Source organism: Vitis riparia, chromosome 19, assembly GCF_004353265.1.
Source record: "Vitis riparia cultivar Riparia Gloire de Montpellier isolate 1030 chromosome 19, EGFV_Vit.rip_1.0, whole genome shotgun sequence".
Classification (NCBI taxonomy): Eukaryota; Viridiplantae; Streptophyta; class Magnoliopsida; order Vitales; family Vitaceae; genus Vitis; species Vitis riparia.
The window spans coordinates 21,529,882-21,543,406 of NC_048449.1; the positions used below are offsets into that span (position 1 = coordinate 21,529,882).

Genomic DNA, 13,525 nt, shown 5'->3' on the forward strand with positions numbered 1-13,525 from the left:
TGGAAGCCATTGATATCAAAACATTAGTCCATGGAAACCCTCAATTTTAATTACTCAAGGAAGTTAAGTGTCCAAGCCCCACGCTTATCCTTTTCCGCATTGACTAAATCTGCAATAAAATACTTTAGTGAAGAAATTTCCAAAATATGAAGAATGCAAAGACAAAGTAATAAGATCATTTTAGTAAACAATCACAATAATTGATCAGATGTAACAATTGACATTTGAAGATATGAATTTAAAACCTTAGTTATCTATAAAAGAGGGGAATAGCCAAATGAGATAAACAATTTCTCCACCACCTAATGGTTAGCAAAATAAAATAAAATAAAAATAAAAACATGATTTCTAGCACAAAACAAAAAAAAAAAAAAGCTAATTATATAACACATAGCAACATGAAAAATTTACCTAACAAAAAAATAAAAAATAAAAGATACCAAAACAATAAAAAAAAACACACACACAGAGCATAGAGGACTGGCATAATAAGGAAGTGATATTTCAAAACAATGGACTTTTGTTTTGTCTATGCTAATACACAAAGAGCAATGGAAGCAATCTAGAAATGTTTTGTTTTACACATTCAATCTGGTTACTGGCTAGTACATATGAGAATTAACAACCAAATTACAGGGAGTACTACACATTAAAAAAAACACTACAAAAATAAAATATGATGCAGCCATTAATAAGGGGAAGGAGGTTACCTCAAATATACGACGACTTGCACATCTAAATTGAAAAGAGAGCACAAGTCCTTTCTACATCGACCACCTAATATATATGAATTTTTAGGCTAAGAGAAATCTTTAGATCAATCCAAAACTTTTGACAATTATTTAAAGTTGAGGAATGGAAGAATGTAACTAGACAGGGGTTTCTATGTGGGCCAAAGAATCATCATAAACTTCTTAAGCAAGGTGAATTTTCCATAAAATAGTAATAAATTGAGGTCGATATTCAATTATACATTAGCAACTAATTTAAAGAGCACAATTTTTAAACTCACTCATTTAAGCATTTCATCAAATGGACAAGGTGTGAACATAAACAACAAAATCACTTTTTGCTTTTTATGCTAATACATACCAGAATTACAAAATTAATACTCATGCAATTATAGGCTATTGATTGTAAAAGTAATAAAAATTATACCATAAATAATGAGAAGAAGTGTGGATTTCGGACCTAAAATCCGCATCAGTCAAATGTTTAGCAAATTGTAATATATGAGACATGAGCAATCTTAGGCTACTCATTCATGAATTTCAAGGTTTTCAATCAACCAAAGGCTGCCTATCTAATTAAGTAAAGTTGTATAACCAAACTAGTCTTCAATTTAGGGCAAGAATGAACTCTGAAGCTCAAGTGAGGTGAGGTTACCCATCTAGTCTGGTAGTATTGCCAATGCAGAGTAGTTGTCAATTGTGAGAGTTTAAAGCATTGTAACATCTTGAATCAACTCCTTTGCAAGAGATATTGGATCATGTTCTGAATATACAAGTATTATAGTGAAGAAGAGGCAATTAATAATTGCTTACCAACTCATTACCATTATCGTTTGCGTACTCTGAAGCATTTTAATTCCACAGCTCACTCAAATTGTGGGTGTTCTACCGCATATGAATAAAATAAAAAATCGGAACTCCAACCAAACTAAAACTATTTTTAACAAATTGAATGGGAAGTAATAAATTAAAGATCATCAATTCTTAATACACTTATATATTCATGTAGTAGATCTAAAGGCAAGAAATTTATAAAAATAAAAATAAAAATCTTTATATGCACTAATGCATATGAGAATCAGGAAAACATAATTATAGAAAAAGTATAACACTCTTTTAACAGTGTACGAGAAAGAAGAAAAAAAGTGGAACCCCTTAAAATAGGAAAAAGGCTGCATTGCAAATCCACAACATATTGTTGATATCATGCTTGAATTAGAGAGAGTAACAATAGTTTATGAATCAGCCATCTTTGCTAGTCTGTGTCTCAAGCAAGCCCCTAGGTTGTAGTTCCATATACTATTAGATAAAACCTGATATGCAATAAGCCTCATCATTTCAACCACTTTTCTAACCACAGGATTTACATATAGTCAAGCTGACCCTTTCATGTTTATGTGCACTCATAACACAATTGTAGGAAATTTAGAAATCTTAGGCCAATCTTCATCCTTTTCCTTTGGGCACATTTCTAAATAAGTGTCAACAATTATAAATTATGAGTTTTGTAAAATGCTTGTAAGCACATACGTTCTCATAGTGGTTTCAATTCAAAGTCATCAACAATTTGAAGCCCCAAAAGTAGAGACAACTTCTAAGGCTTTAAGGGTTGTGAGATAGAGATTTTAGGTTACCATAGCTGTAAAATAGGGAGAAATGAGGTGTGGTAGAAATGTCCACGACAATCCTCAAGTTCTAGTTACTTTAGAGAGATGAGGTTACAAATACTAGAAAGATATTAGTCTATGAAAATCTGCACTTTCCAGTTGCTTTATGGAGGTGAGGTAGCATTTAAATTTGCAACAATAGTTAACCCAATAAATTTTGTAAACATTTTTAGAATGCAAACTCTAAATAACAAGATCATACCTTGATTTATAACCATCAAAGTAAAAAGGACTAGCAATTCATATCTTTGAAGATACGAACCTCCAAATTTACTAATCTAATGATTTTATAAAAAAGATGGAGACAGAACAAATATTACATAATTACTTTATCAATATTACATAATTACTTTTTCCACCAACTATTGATTAACATAATTACACTCTTGATAGGAATTGCAAATGTCATTGCAATATACTTGGTTATTGTGTTAATTCATATGTGAATTTAAAAAAATAAAAAAATAAAAAGTCACAGGAACCAGAGTAAAATGTTCTTAATAAATTGATAGGAAAATAAAATGATGCAACCTTCAAAAGCAAGGAGAGGATTGGAATTGTAGGCTCAAATTTAATAGAGCAAAAATTTTGAATACCACTAGAAGCATTGCCATCAAGTACATATGAATAATAGCAAGCTTCCAAAGAAGCTGAAATATGTAGGAAAATAGTAATTAGGTCAACCATGATCTTTTCCTAAACTTTTAAAATGCAAAAAGCTAAAGTAATGATGGATTTGCTTACATTATATTAGGTGTAAAGCACACATGATACTTTGGACAACAAAAAGAACATCAAACTTTTTTGGCTCCAATTTTTCCCTTCATATGCAATGAAATTTTCTCTTCAAGTGTGCTCATGCATGGGAATCAATTGAACAGGATATCTTCTGATAACATAGATTGTAATTTAATGAGAAAATGAAGCTATCAAACATAGGAAGAGATTCATGGACTTGGAATATATTGTAGATGACATAATTAAAAAGCCCATGAGTCCATGAATTAGTCATCCATTTCTAGTCAGTATCAATATTGGGAAAATAAGATTGTTGAGAGGCACATCTTTCTGGTAGTAGTGATTTTAATTCATGATAGACCACTATTTGAAGTTCATTAAGAAATATGAGGCGGTTTATTGCTAAACCAGAATAGTAAACGATTTTTTAAATTTCCAAAATGGTAACGTGATGAAACCTCAATAGTAGAGACAATTAACTTAAGTTTCTAATTCCTTGGGATTGGCATGACAACCTCATCCTCTTTATATAAATGATGAGGCTCTCTGCAACATTCATTTTAAACTCTTAAGATGAAATAGAGTATAGAATCCATTGATAAAAAGACATTATGTTATCGCATCTCTGAATTTTCAAATACTTGAAAAAGTCAAGTATGCTAGCCACTGATACAAAAATACTAGTCTAAGCAAACCCTTAATTTCTAGTTACTAAAGAAAGTCAAATGTCTAAGCTCCATGCTTATCCTTCTTTGCATTGATTTGAAAACAATTATGTCTACAATAACATAAACTATGAAATTTCTCAAATATGAAAAATGCACAAAAAAATGGACTTCTGTTTTGTCTGTGCTAATAAACACAGAGCAAATACAATGGGAAGCATTGTACAAAATTTCTGCTCTACTTGTTGTTGTCCTACTCAATGTGTCAGTATGAGAATTAAAAAACAAAATTTTAGCATGACACTTTTAAGCAATCAATATCAAGATAAAGGATGATGTAGCTATTAATAGTGGGAAGAGGGTTATGGCAGATTGCACATCTGAATTTAAAAGGGAGTAGATGTCTTTCCTACATACATTCGCCATCTAGCATATATGAATTTTTGGGCCATGAAAAATCCTTTGACCAAACTAAACTTCTGGCAGTGATTTTATGCTGGGGAATTGAAGAATACAGGTAGTGATTTCAAGGTGGGCCAAGCAATAATCACAAACTTCTTAAGTAAGGTGGATCTGCTATAGTAACTAGATCAAGGTCAATCAATAAAATACAATTTTATACCGGCAGTGGAAATCTTTAAGGTATAAGCCTTTCATAAATGGATAAGGGCCAAACATGCAACAAAAACAAATTTTGCTTTATATGATAATATAATAAACTTTTTCTTTACATAAATAATCAAAATAGAATTCATGTTATGACAAGATATTGATTGTAAAAATACTAAAAACGAAGGCATAAAAGAATGAGAAGAAAGGTTCGTTGCAGACCTGAAATGGATTCCTGCATCAGTCCATTCATGAACTAAAGGTTCTGGATGAGGCATGAGCAATCTTGGGCTGTTCTTGATCCCGTCTTTCGAATAAATATGGACAATGAATGAATTCGACTACGTGGAGGTTTGTGAGGGAACGCATCTCTTCCGGCAGTGATGTCAATTTAGGGCATTCACTAATTCGAAGCTTTTCAAGTGAGGAGAGGTTGCCTATCCAATTTGGTAACGTTGTCAAACCAGACCAATCGTGAATTGTGAGACTCTTGAGGATTCTAAGAGAGCGCAATTCTTCTGGCAATGATGTCAATTCAGGGCAAGGACCAATTTCGAGATCAGTTAACGAGGTGAGGCTGCCTATCCAATCTGACATTGTCAAACCAGACCAGTCGCGAAGTGTGAGACTCTTGAGGATTCCAAGAGAACGTAGTTCTTCTGGCAATGATGTAAATTGAGAGCAAGAACCAATTTCAAGGTCAGTCAGTGAGGTGAGGCTACCTATCCAGTTTGGTAATGATGCCAAACCACAAGAGTAGTCAATTGAGAGTGAATGTAGGTTGGTGAGGGAGCGCATCTCTTGGGGCAATGATGTCAATTCAGGGCAGTATCTGATTCCAAGCTCTGTAAGTGAGGTGAGGTTGCCTATCCAGTGTGGTATTGTTGCCAAACGAGAGCAGTCCCAAATTTTGAGAGTTTGGAGAGTGGAAACATGTTGACGAAGCTCGTCTGGCAGAGACCTTAAATCATCTATGCTTTCAACAGACACAGACTCCAATGAAGCAGTAGCCAACATCAACTCCCGTAGTACCACCTCTTTGACTTTACATAGGTACAGCTTCTCAAGGCAGGGAGATGGAGAAAATAGTAAAGATGTCAGTTGGGGGCAATTCCTGATGTCTAAACTAGAAAGAAGAGGAGAATGAGGCAGTAGTACGGATGTCAGCTTATGGCATTCTTCAATCTCTAACTTGGAAAGAAGAGGAGATGAATGCAGTTCCAAGGATGCCAAGTCACCACAATACCAGATATATAATTGCGAAAGAAGAGGAGAAGGAGGCAGTCGCAGGGATGTCAGCTTAGGACATTGTGTAATGTTTAACTTGGAAAGAAGAGGAGATGAATGCAGTTCCAAGGATGCCAACTCATCACAATTTCTGAGTGTTAATTCTAAAAGACGAGGAAATGAAGGTGGGTGTGTTGGAGATAAGTCCCTCCTCCACAACTCCTTTAACTTTGGCATGCGCTCGAGTCTGAGGTACTCAAGTGATGGGAAGAATGGCCCTCCGGATGAACAGTAGTCCATGTACTCTAACTTATGGCATTCTGTAATCTCTAACTTGGAAAGAAGAGGAGATGAATGCAGTTCCAAGGATGCCAACTCATCACAATTTCTGAGTGTTAATTCTAAAAGACGAGGAAATGAAGGTGGGTGTGTTGGAGATAAGTCCCTCCTCCACAACTCCTTTAACTTTGGCATGCAGTTGAGTCTGAGGTACTCAAGTGATGGGAAGAATGGCCCTCCGGATGAACAGTACTCCATGTACTCCACCTTTTCTAAAAGCCAAAGATTCAGAGACTTGAGGTGAGGGAGTTCAACAAATGATGGTAGAATCTGGCATCCTGAACAACTTTCCAAATTAATTTTGATGAGGTTAGGGAGTATGCAACTCAACCCACCATTCATCATCCAACTTGGAAACACCCTACCTTCATATCCTGTTATAAAAAGCTCCTTCAGGTTTCGATGTGGCCGTAGGCCTACCATCACTGACTCAGCATCCTCACCGGACTGAGCTTCTTCACCATATGACCATTCTAATCTCAAGGACTCAATGTATTGTTTTTCCCCCAAATTTGCTTCCTCGGATTCTACGTTAGCATCCCTTACGTTTCCAAGCTTTTCAATCCGTAGCTTTCCTCGAAGGTTGTTCAGCCTTTTCAATTCACTCAATCTGCCAACTTTACTCCCAGTTCCAATAACAAACAGTGGTAGGCTTTCAAGCAAAGTCAACCTCCCTATCCCACATGGCATATAACTCAAACTTCGACACCAATCATTCTCCAAGTGCCTAAGATTAATCAATTCCCTTGTGTCTTTGGGAAATTCTTTTAGCTTTCTACAACCAGTAAGTTTTAATGTTTGCAAATTATATAACCTTGTAATAGCATTTGGGAGTACCTTGAAATCACACCATGAAAGATTGAGATATCTTAGATGACTCAATTTACCTATAGATTTTGGTATCTTTTTTGCAACGGTTTGATTTAGGCTCAACACACGGGAACACTTAAAATTTGGAATAAGTGTAGTACTGCAAATTGAATTATCAATTCCAGTCCATTTATCAAATTTCAAAATGAAAATGGTCCTTGTGTGTTTCAAATCCTTCCAATGGATATTGGACATCTTAAAGAATGACACATGATAAACTCTTTCTGATATCTTCTCTTTCTCCACGTTTTCTTTTAAAAAGAGGACTTCAGATCCAACAATAGATTGTGCAAGATCATGAATAAGATCATGCATTTTACAACTTGATATATTATCATCAACATCTTTTTTAGCCACCTCTAATAATGATCTTGACAATAATTCTTTGAAATATTGATTTCCTACATCTGAAGTTTGAATATAGCCCTGTGCCATCCATAATTGCACCAACATGTTTTTCTCAATTTCATAGTCTTTTGGAAATAACGCACAATAAGTAAAACATGGCTTCAAATAGATTGGCAAATCATTGTAGCTTAACCTCAACACTGATAAAACATTATCATTTTCAGCTCCTAGTGATAGCAAATTTCCATTATTTTTTATGGACAGCCAATGACTTTCTTCTGGTTTCAGGCGCAATATTGTTCCCAATGTTTTGATGACAAGCGGAACTCCCTTACACATATTTACAATTTCTTTTCCCATTTCCACAAACTTTGGATGCACTTTCTTTGGTTCTTCTGTGAATGCTATTTTTGAAAATAAATCCCAAGCCAGGGTGTCTTTCAACCCTTGCAACAAAAAGGGAGAATTAATTCCCATTATTGATGCGACTTTACTATGTCGGGTGGTCACCAAAATTTTACTTCCCCTTCCAACAACCATCAACAAACTTTTCAGTCGATCCCATTCTTCAGAATTTTCATTCCAAACATCGTCCAGCACTAGCAAGCATCTCTTTTCACTAATTTTTTCATGAAGGAGATTTTTTAAACCATTCAACTCCAACCTTTCTACATCTTGCTCACACACTTCTTTTAAGATTTTTTTAACCAACGACTTCACATCAAAATTATCAGAAACACAAACCCATATTCTGGGCTCAAAATATTGCACCACTGTCTCAGCATTGTACACCAACTGGGCAAGGGTGGTCTTACCCAACCCCCCAATCCCAACAATGGCAACCATGGAAAGAATTTCTTGATTATCAGATGACACCAACGACTTTATTATCTCCTCTTTGGTTTCTTCTCTTCCCACAATTTCAGAGGTCAACACAAATGAGTGAGTCTCTCTCCAACTACTCTCCACCTCCCTCTGAACTATGTTCCCTTGAACAAGATTTAGCAGATTCATTTGTTCTACAATTTCATCTATCCTTTCTTTAATATCCTTGAGTCTATGACTCATCTTACAACGAAATACAAGCTGATTTGAAGATGAGAAGAAGTCACTGACCTGCCTTGCTACTCCTCCACGCTGCAGCTGAAGCGTCTCAAAGTCATCCAACAAGTCATCGGCATCATACACAACATCTTTGAGCCTCCTCACCCAAGCTTTTACTCCATCGCTCTCCTCCTGCCTCTTCTCAGCATCAACCAGTACACCCCTGATGGCGTCCAGTTTCTCCGTAAGCTTCGTTAACTCTTTTGCCACACCAAACGCAGATCCAATTTGTCGAAAAGCCAAGGAGCCTAACTTGGTTAAAACGTCAGCTATAATATTGAATGGGATTTGTTCAGCCATTTTTTGGAAGAACTCAAACTACAGAACGCCAACAAAGTATGGTAGGAGAAGGAGTTGAGAGAATTGTAAGAGAGAATACCACCAGACAAGCAGTGATGATATACAGAGAGCTAGTGAGAGGATAATAGAAGAAGATGCAGTGGGCCTAATATGATATACTTTGATTAGTCAAAAAGCAATGTGAACTTATCATATGCTCATCAAATAATTTCTAGAAAGAGATTTCAATGTATTATGGTTATAAATAAATACGAGGCACATGCTCTTCAAATTTATGATTTTTAGGCATGCATTTTTACATCACATTACGACATTATTTTATATTGATTAGTTATACTCCTTCTATTAAGGATGAATTAAGATAAGATAATTATATATATAATTGGTCACTTGTTAAAGCTCAAATAAATTGGTGATTTTATATAAATAAAATAAAATAAATATTGATGATTGAATTTTATGAATAGAAATTAATCAAAAACTTATGAAATATTAAAAATATTTTAAAAAATAAGCAATGAAGTAATAACACAGATGTGGAAGTACATGATAAACCACATAAAATTATATCCAATGAAATCAAATATTAAACTAATGTTTAAATTGAATTAATTAATTATAGGGTTATCAATAAGTAAATAAGTAAATAATTAAATTTATAATAATGAAGCATAAACAATGAATTTAAATTTAATATTAAAAAAATTGAATTAATACTCAAATTGAACCATAGTCATAATTTATAACAATATTAATTTAGTGACATACGTTAAGTAGTGGTTGACGTTGATTCGTAATAAATCTGCAGCAGCTTCAACAGTCTCAAAATTATAAAATTTTGAGAGAAATAAGAAAAATTTTGATGCAATTAATACGAGTTGTGCCTCAAAATTATAAAATTTTGAGAGAAAATGAGAAAAAAAAAATCGATGCAATAATTAATACGAGATCAGGAAGGCTTTCAAGTGGAATGGAGAGGAAACGGAATAGAGATGAAGTATTTCTACTGGGAATCACAATAGCCATTGGGAAATGTGTTTGATTGTTGGATCACATTGAGATCGAAATCTGACCGTTGGATCATGAAGTAGCCGTTGAAAACCGTTCCTGACCATTGGATGGTATCAGGGATCAATACGGCCGTTGGGCCAACGTCTCTTTTGCGTGTAACAAAACACGTTTTTCCCTTTCATTGTGCGTGCATGTCAGCGTTCACATGCCACATTAATTTTTATTTTTTAATGCTTTGAAATCATAATAAAGCATTTGAAGGACAAAAAGGTAAAATCATCCAAGTGGGAAAAATAAGAAGGTGAACAGAAGATGGGATTCCATTATACATTATGTACACAAACATGTTGATGGAATCATACAAGAAATTAAGCTTGTCAAGACTCCTCTTTTATTATTATTATTATTATTATTATTTGACATATGTATCAATGACATTTTGACAAAAATATTATTTATTTTTAAAATATTTAGTAAAATATGATAATTTTAGCATTCTTTCCTAAGCTACAATTTTTTTTTTAATTATCATCTTAAAAAGCAATTTCCATATTCAATTGAAAATTCAACTTTCAATTGAATTTTTTTTCAACTACAATATATTTAAAAATATTTTTTCAATTATCATATTTTAATTTTTTTTTTTTTTTAGATTATGATATTCTTTCAAATCTCATGTATTAACGCTAGTTTAAAAATTAAGTAAATTTAAAATCTCATACAAAATACTATGATTCTTGACCATAAATAAGGTTAATTCTCAAGAAAACGATCTTTTTTCAATTTTGAGTGGGGATGGGAAAAAGGTAAATTGAATTGACGTTGATCTCATCAAATCAATTTGATTTTTTTTTTTTATATAAAACTTTAAATTTTATAAAATTAATTTAAGAAAAAATTAATTAAAATTTTCAATTTAATTTATTACTTTAAAGGTTCAATAAAAAGATATTAAATATTAGTCCAAAAACTCTGTATCAATTGTAATATCATAAATAATTATAAAACTAACAAAGTCATTTTTAAATTATTATTAGATAAATTAATAAAAATATATTAATGTTACTTGTAAGTTGTAATTGTAATTACTATTAATTTTTTTTACATTTTGCTTGAGTATGATAAAATTAAGTATATCAAATTCAATTCTATAAATATATTAATATTCTATATTTTATTTAATGTATGTTAACACCCATGTGCTCGAAATCAATATTCTCTTGCAAATCCATACGTACACATGTTACTCCAATCAAAAATACAAAATAAATAAAATAAAAATAATGATATTGGTCCAAACAAATAAAATCACTATATACCATTTCATTATTCTTATTTTACATCAAATAAATTTGTTTAAATTAACTTGAAATGTATTTTCAGCATAATTTATATATTTATTTATGTATTTAATTTACTTGTTTGACTCTTTTTGAAGCTTCAATCTTAAAATTCCTTAACTTATTTTAGAGTTGATTAAATATGATAAGTTTATGATGATGAGTGACACATATTCGTATTTTTATAAATATAATGTTATGATTTTGTGAAAATATATGCATTTTCTAATGATCATTTGTCTATATAATTTAAATAACTTTTAGTTTATAAATTCTTATAATAATAAATTTTGAATATTATGAAGATGGAAAATTCAGTGAATAAATACAAGAATATATCCGAAAAAAAACATTAGCTTTGCAAACACAATAATGTGAATAGTTGAATTCAAATGGAGTGGTTCAGATATGTTAAAAAGAACAAATAAGTCTCTAGTGTTTGGACTTTGGGTTCTCTCCACCTTCTTTTTCAACATATATATTTGGGTTTAATTATGGATTCGATTTTTTTTTTCTTTTTTCATTTGAAGGAAAAGTAGTATATTTTTTTTATTATTTATGAGTAAAAAATAGCTTCTGAATTCAGACCTTTAAAATTGAGTAGTCCTATAAATAATTATAGAATTAACATAAACATTATTGATGAATAGAAAATTTATGAGAAAAACTATTGTTTTTCAAGTTAAAAATAAATGAATATTAACTAGTATCCGTAAGTGGCAGGGTTAGCAAGAAAATATTGCACTGAAATATTCATTGAAAGCAGTGTGAACTATAATGCATTTCACGCAAGAAAAAAGAAAAATAAATAAAAATTCCCTAAGCGATTCAAAATGAAGTGAATGAATAATATATTTGATGCATATTCAAATAGGAAAAGAATTGACTTATTGATTTAATTATATCTAGATTTAATCTTTCTTTTATTATTATTATTATTTTTAAATTGAATGACACGTAAAACTCTTAATCAAGTCATATTAATCAAATGATAAATTCTAAGTGAAAATTGACATATTTTATTTATTGCTTGGATGATTAAATAAAAATATTATTCGATCAAAATCTTTTCCAAAACTTGTTCAACTATCTTAAATAATCATAAAACTAATTTAATTTAGAGTGGTCAAAAAGGTTGTCAAATAAAACTATTTTATTTGCTTCCTCACATACTAGTTAAAGTGGTCAATAAGGTGGTCGATTTAAATGGAAGACTCCCATGTGAAAGAGTTGTATCGTTGTTGTTACAAAAGATCAATAGTATAAGAGAGGATAAACAAGTGAAAAACATTTGAAAATTTAATTTAGAGTGTGTTTGACACTGATTTTAAGAAGTGTTTTTAATATTTTTAATACTAAAAAAATAAATATTTTTAAGTGTTAAAAATATTAAAAATATTTTTTAGAATCATTGTCAAATGCATTCTTATTAAAATACAAATCTCTCAAAAATGTATTTATATTCACAAGCACAAGTCATCTTAAATAGGATTTCAAATACTGATTATTATGTGTCTAATTATTCTCACAATGATCAAAAGTGATAAATTTTATGAATTAATGAAAGTCTATAATTAATATGACATTAGATTCTCCAATATACATGATTTTAAAAATTAATTTCATCAAATTAAAATTCAAATTTTAATAATATATATATGTATGTATATAAAGGAATAATAAATTATAATAAAGATGGGAAGAATGTCATGTGAAAGTGTGACCTTTACCAGTATAGCACTATATGTTTGACAACTTAAGCAAAGAAAATATGATAAAATAATGTCAACTAGCCAAGAAATTGTAATGAAATCTCCGCAAGTCATTGATAATCTTTTAGGTTTGATTCGGTCATTGTATGAGAAAACAATTTACTAAAATACATAAACATTTTAGGTGGGTTTAATAATTTAGTCATTGCAGACGTCATAGTCAAAAACTTAAAAATAACAAATTTGACAAGCTTAAAGAAAGACCATCTAACCATGATCATCATGAAAGTTGAAACCGACTAAGAATATTTTTAGGAGGGATTGATTTGAATATTGCACATGAAGACAATGCACAGTAAACTAATCATAAAAACAATAGAGGCTTGATATAGAATAGCACTTCAAAGATTAAAAAACTATATATTAAAAAATAGCAAATGGAGGAAGCTTGCTAGTAAATTCCTTTCAACAACTCTCAGAGCTATCCCATAACTAATCGAGAATCTTTTAAGTTTGATTTAGTCATTACATGAGAAAATATTGTACTAGAAAAAAATCTTTTAGATGGGTTTTATTTAGTCATTGCTGACATCATAGTTCAAAAAAATTTAATATAGAAAATTTGACAAGTGTACAAAATACCACCTAACCTAACGTAAATATGAAAATTCAAACTTACTAAAAATATTTTAGAAGGGCTTGATTTAAACATTGCATAAGAAGACAATACACTATGATCAAATAAAGTAAGAGCAACATAGACGTAATAATAGTCTAAAAATTAAATAAAAAAATATATATATTAAAAGATAGCAAATTGAACAAGTTTATCAGCGACCTCCTTCCAACAACTATGAAAGTTTT

The 13,525-nt window shown here is 31.3% G+C and overlaps 1 protein-coding gene across 2 annotated transcripts; it reads right to left on the reverse strand.

Moving 5' to 3' along the window:
• Positions 1 to 78: 78 nt before the first annotated feature.
• LOC117909631 (putative disease resistance protein RGA4) lies at positions 79 to 8,820 on the reverse strand. 2 transcript variants are annotated; one of them, XM_034823717.1, is made up of 3 exons: positions 5,988 to 8,819; positions 4,633 to 5,618; positions 80 to 109 (listed from the first exon to the last, which is right to left on the reverse strand). In XM_034823717.1, the coding sequence occupies exons 1-2, from the start codon at positions 8,596 to 8,598 to the stop codon at positions 4,660 to 4,662; spliced, it is 3,570 nt and encodes a 1,189-aa protein (XP_034679608.1). In that variant the 5' UTR covers positions 8,599 to 8,819; the 3' UTR covers positions 80 to 109; positions 4,633 to 4,659. The 2 variants fall into 2 exon arrangements, with proteins under 2 accessions (XP_034679607.1, XP_034679608.1); XM_034823716.1 differs by having other exon boundaries at positions 79 to 109; positions 4,633 to 8,820.
• Positions 8,821 to 13,525: the final 4,705 nt, after the last annotated feature.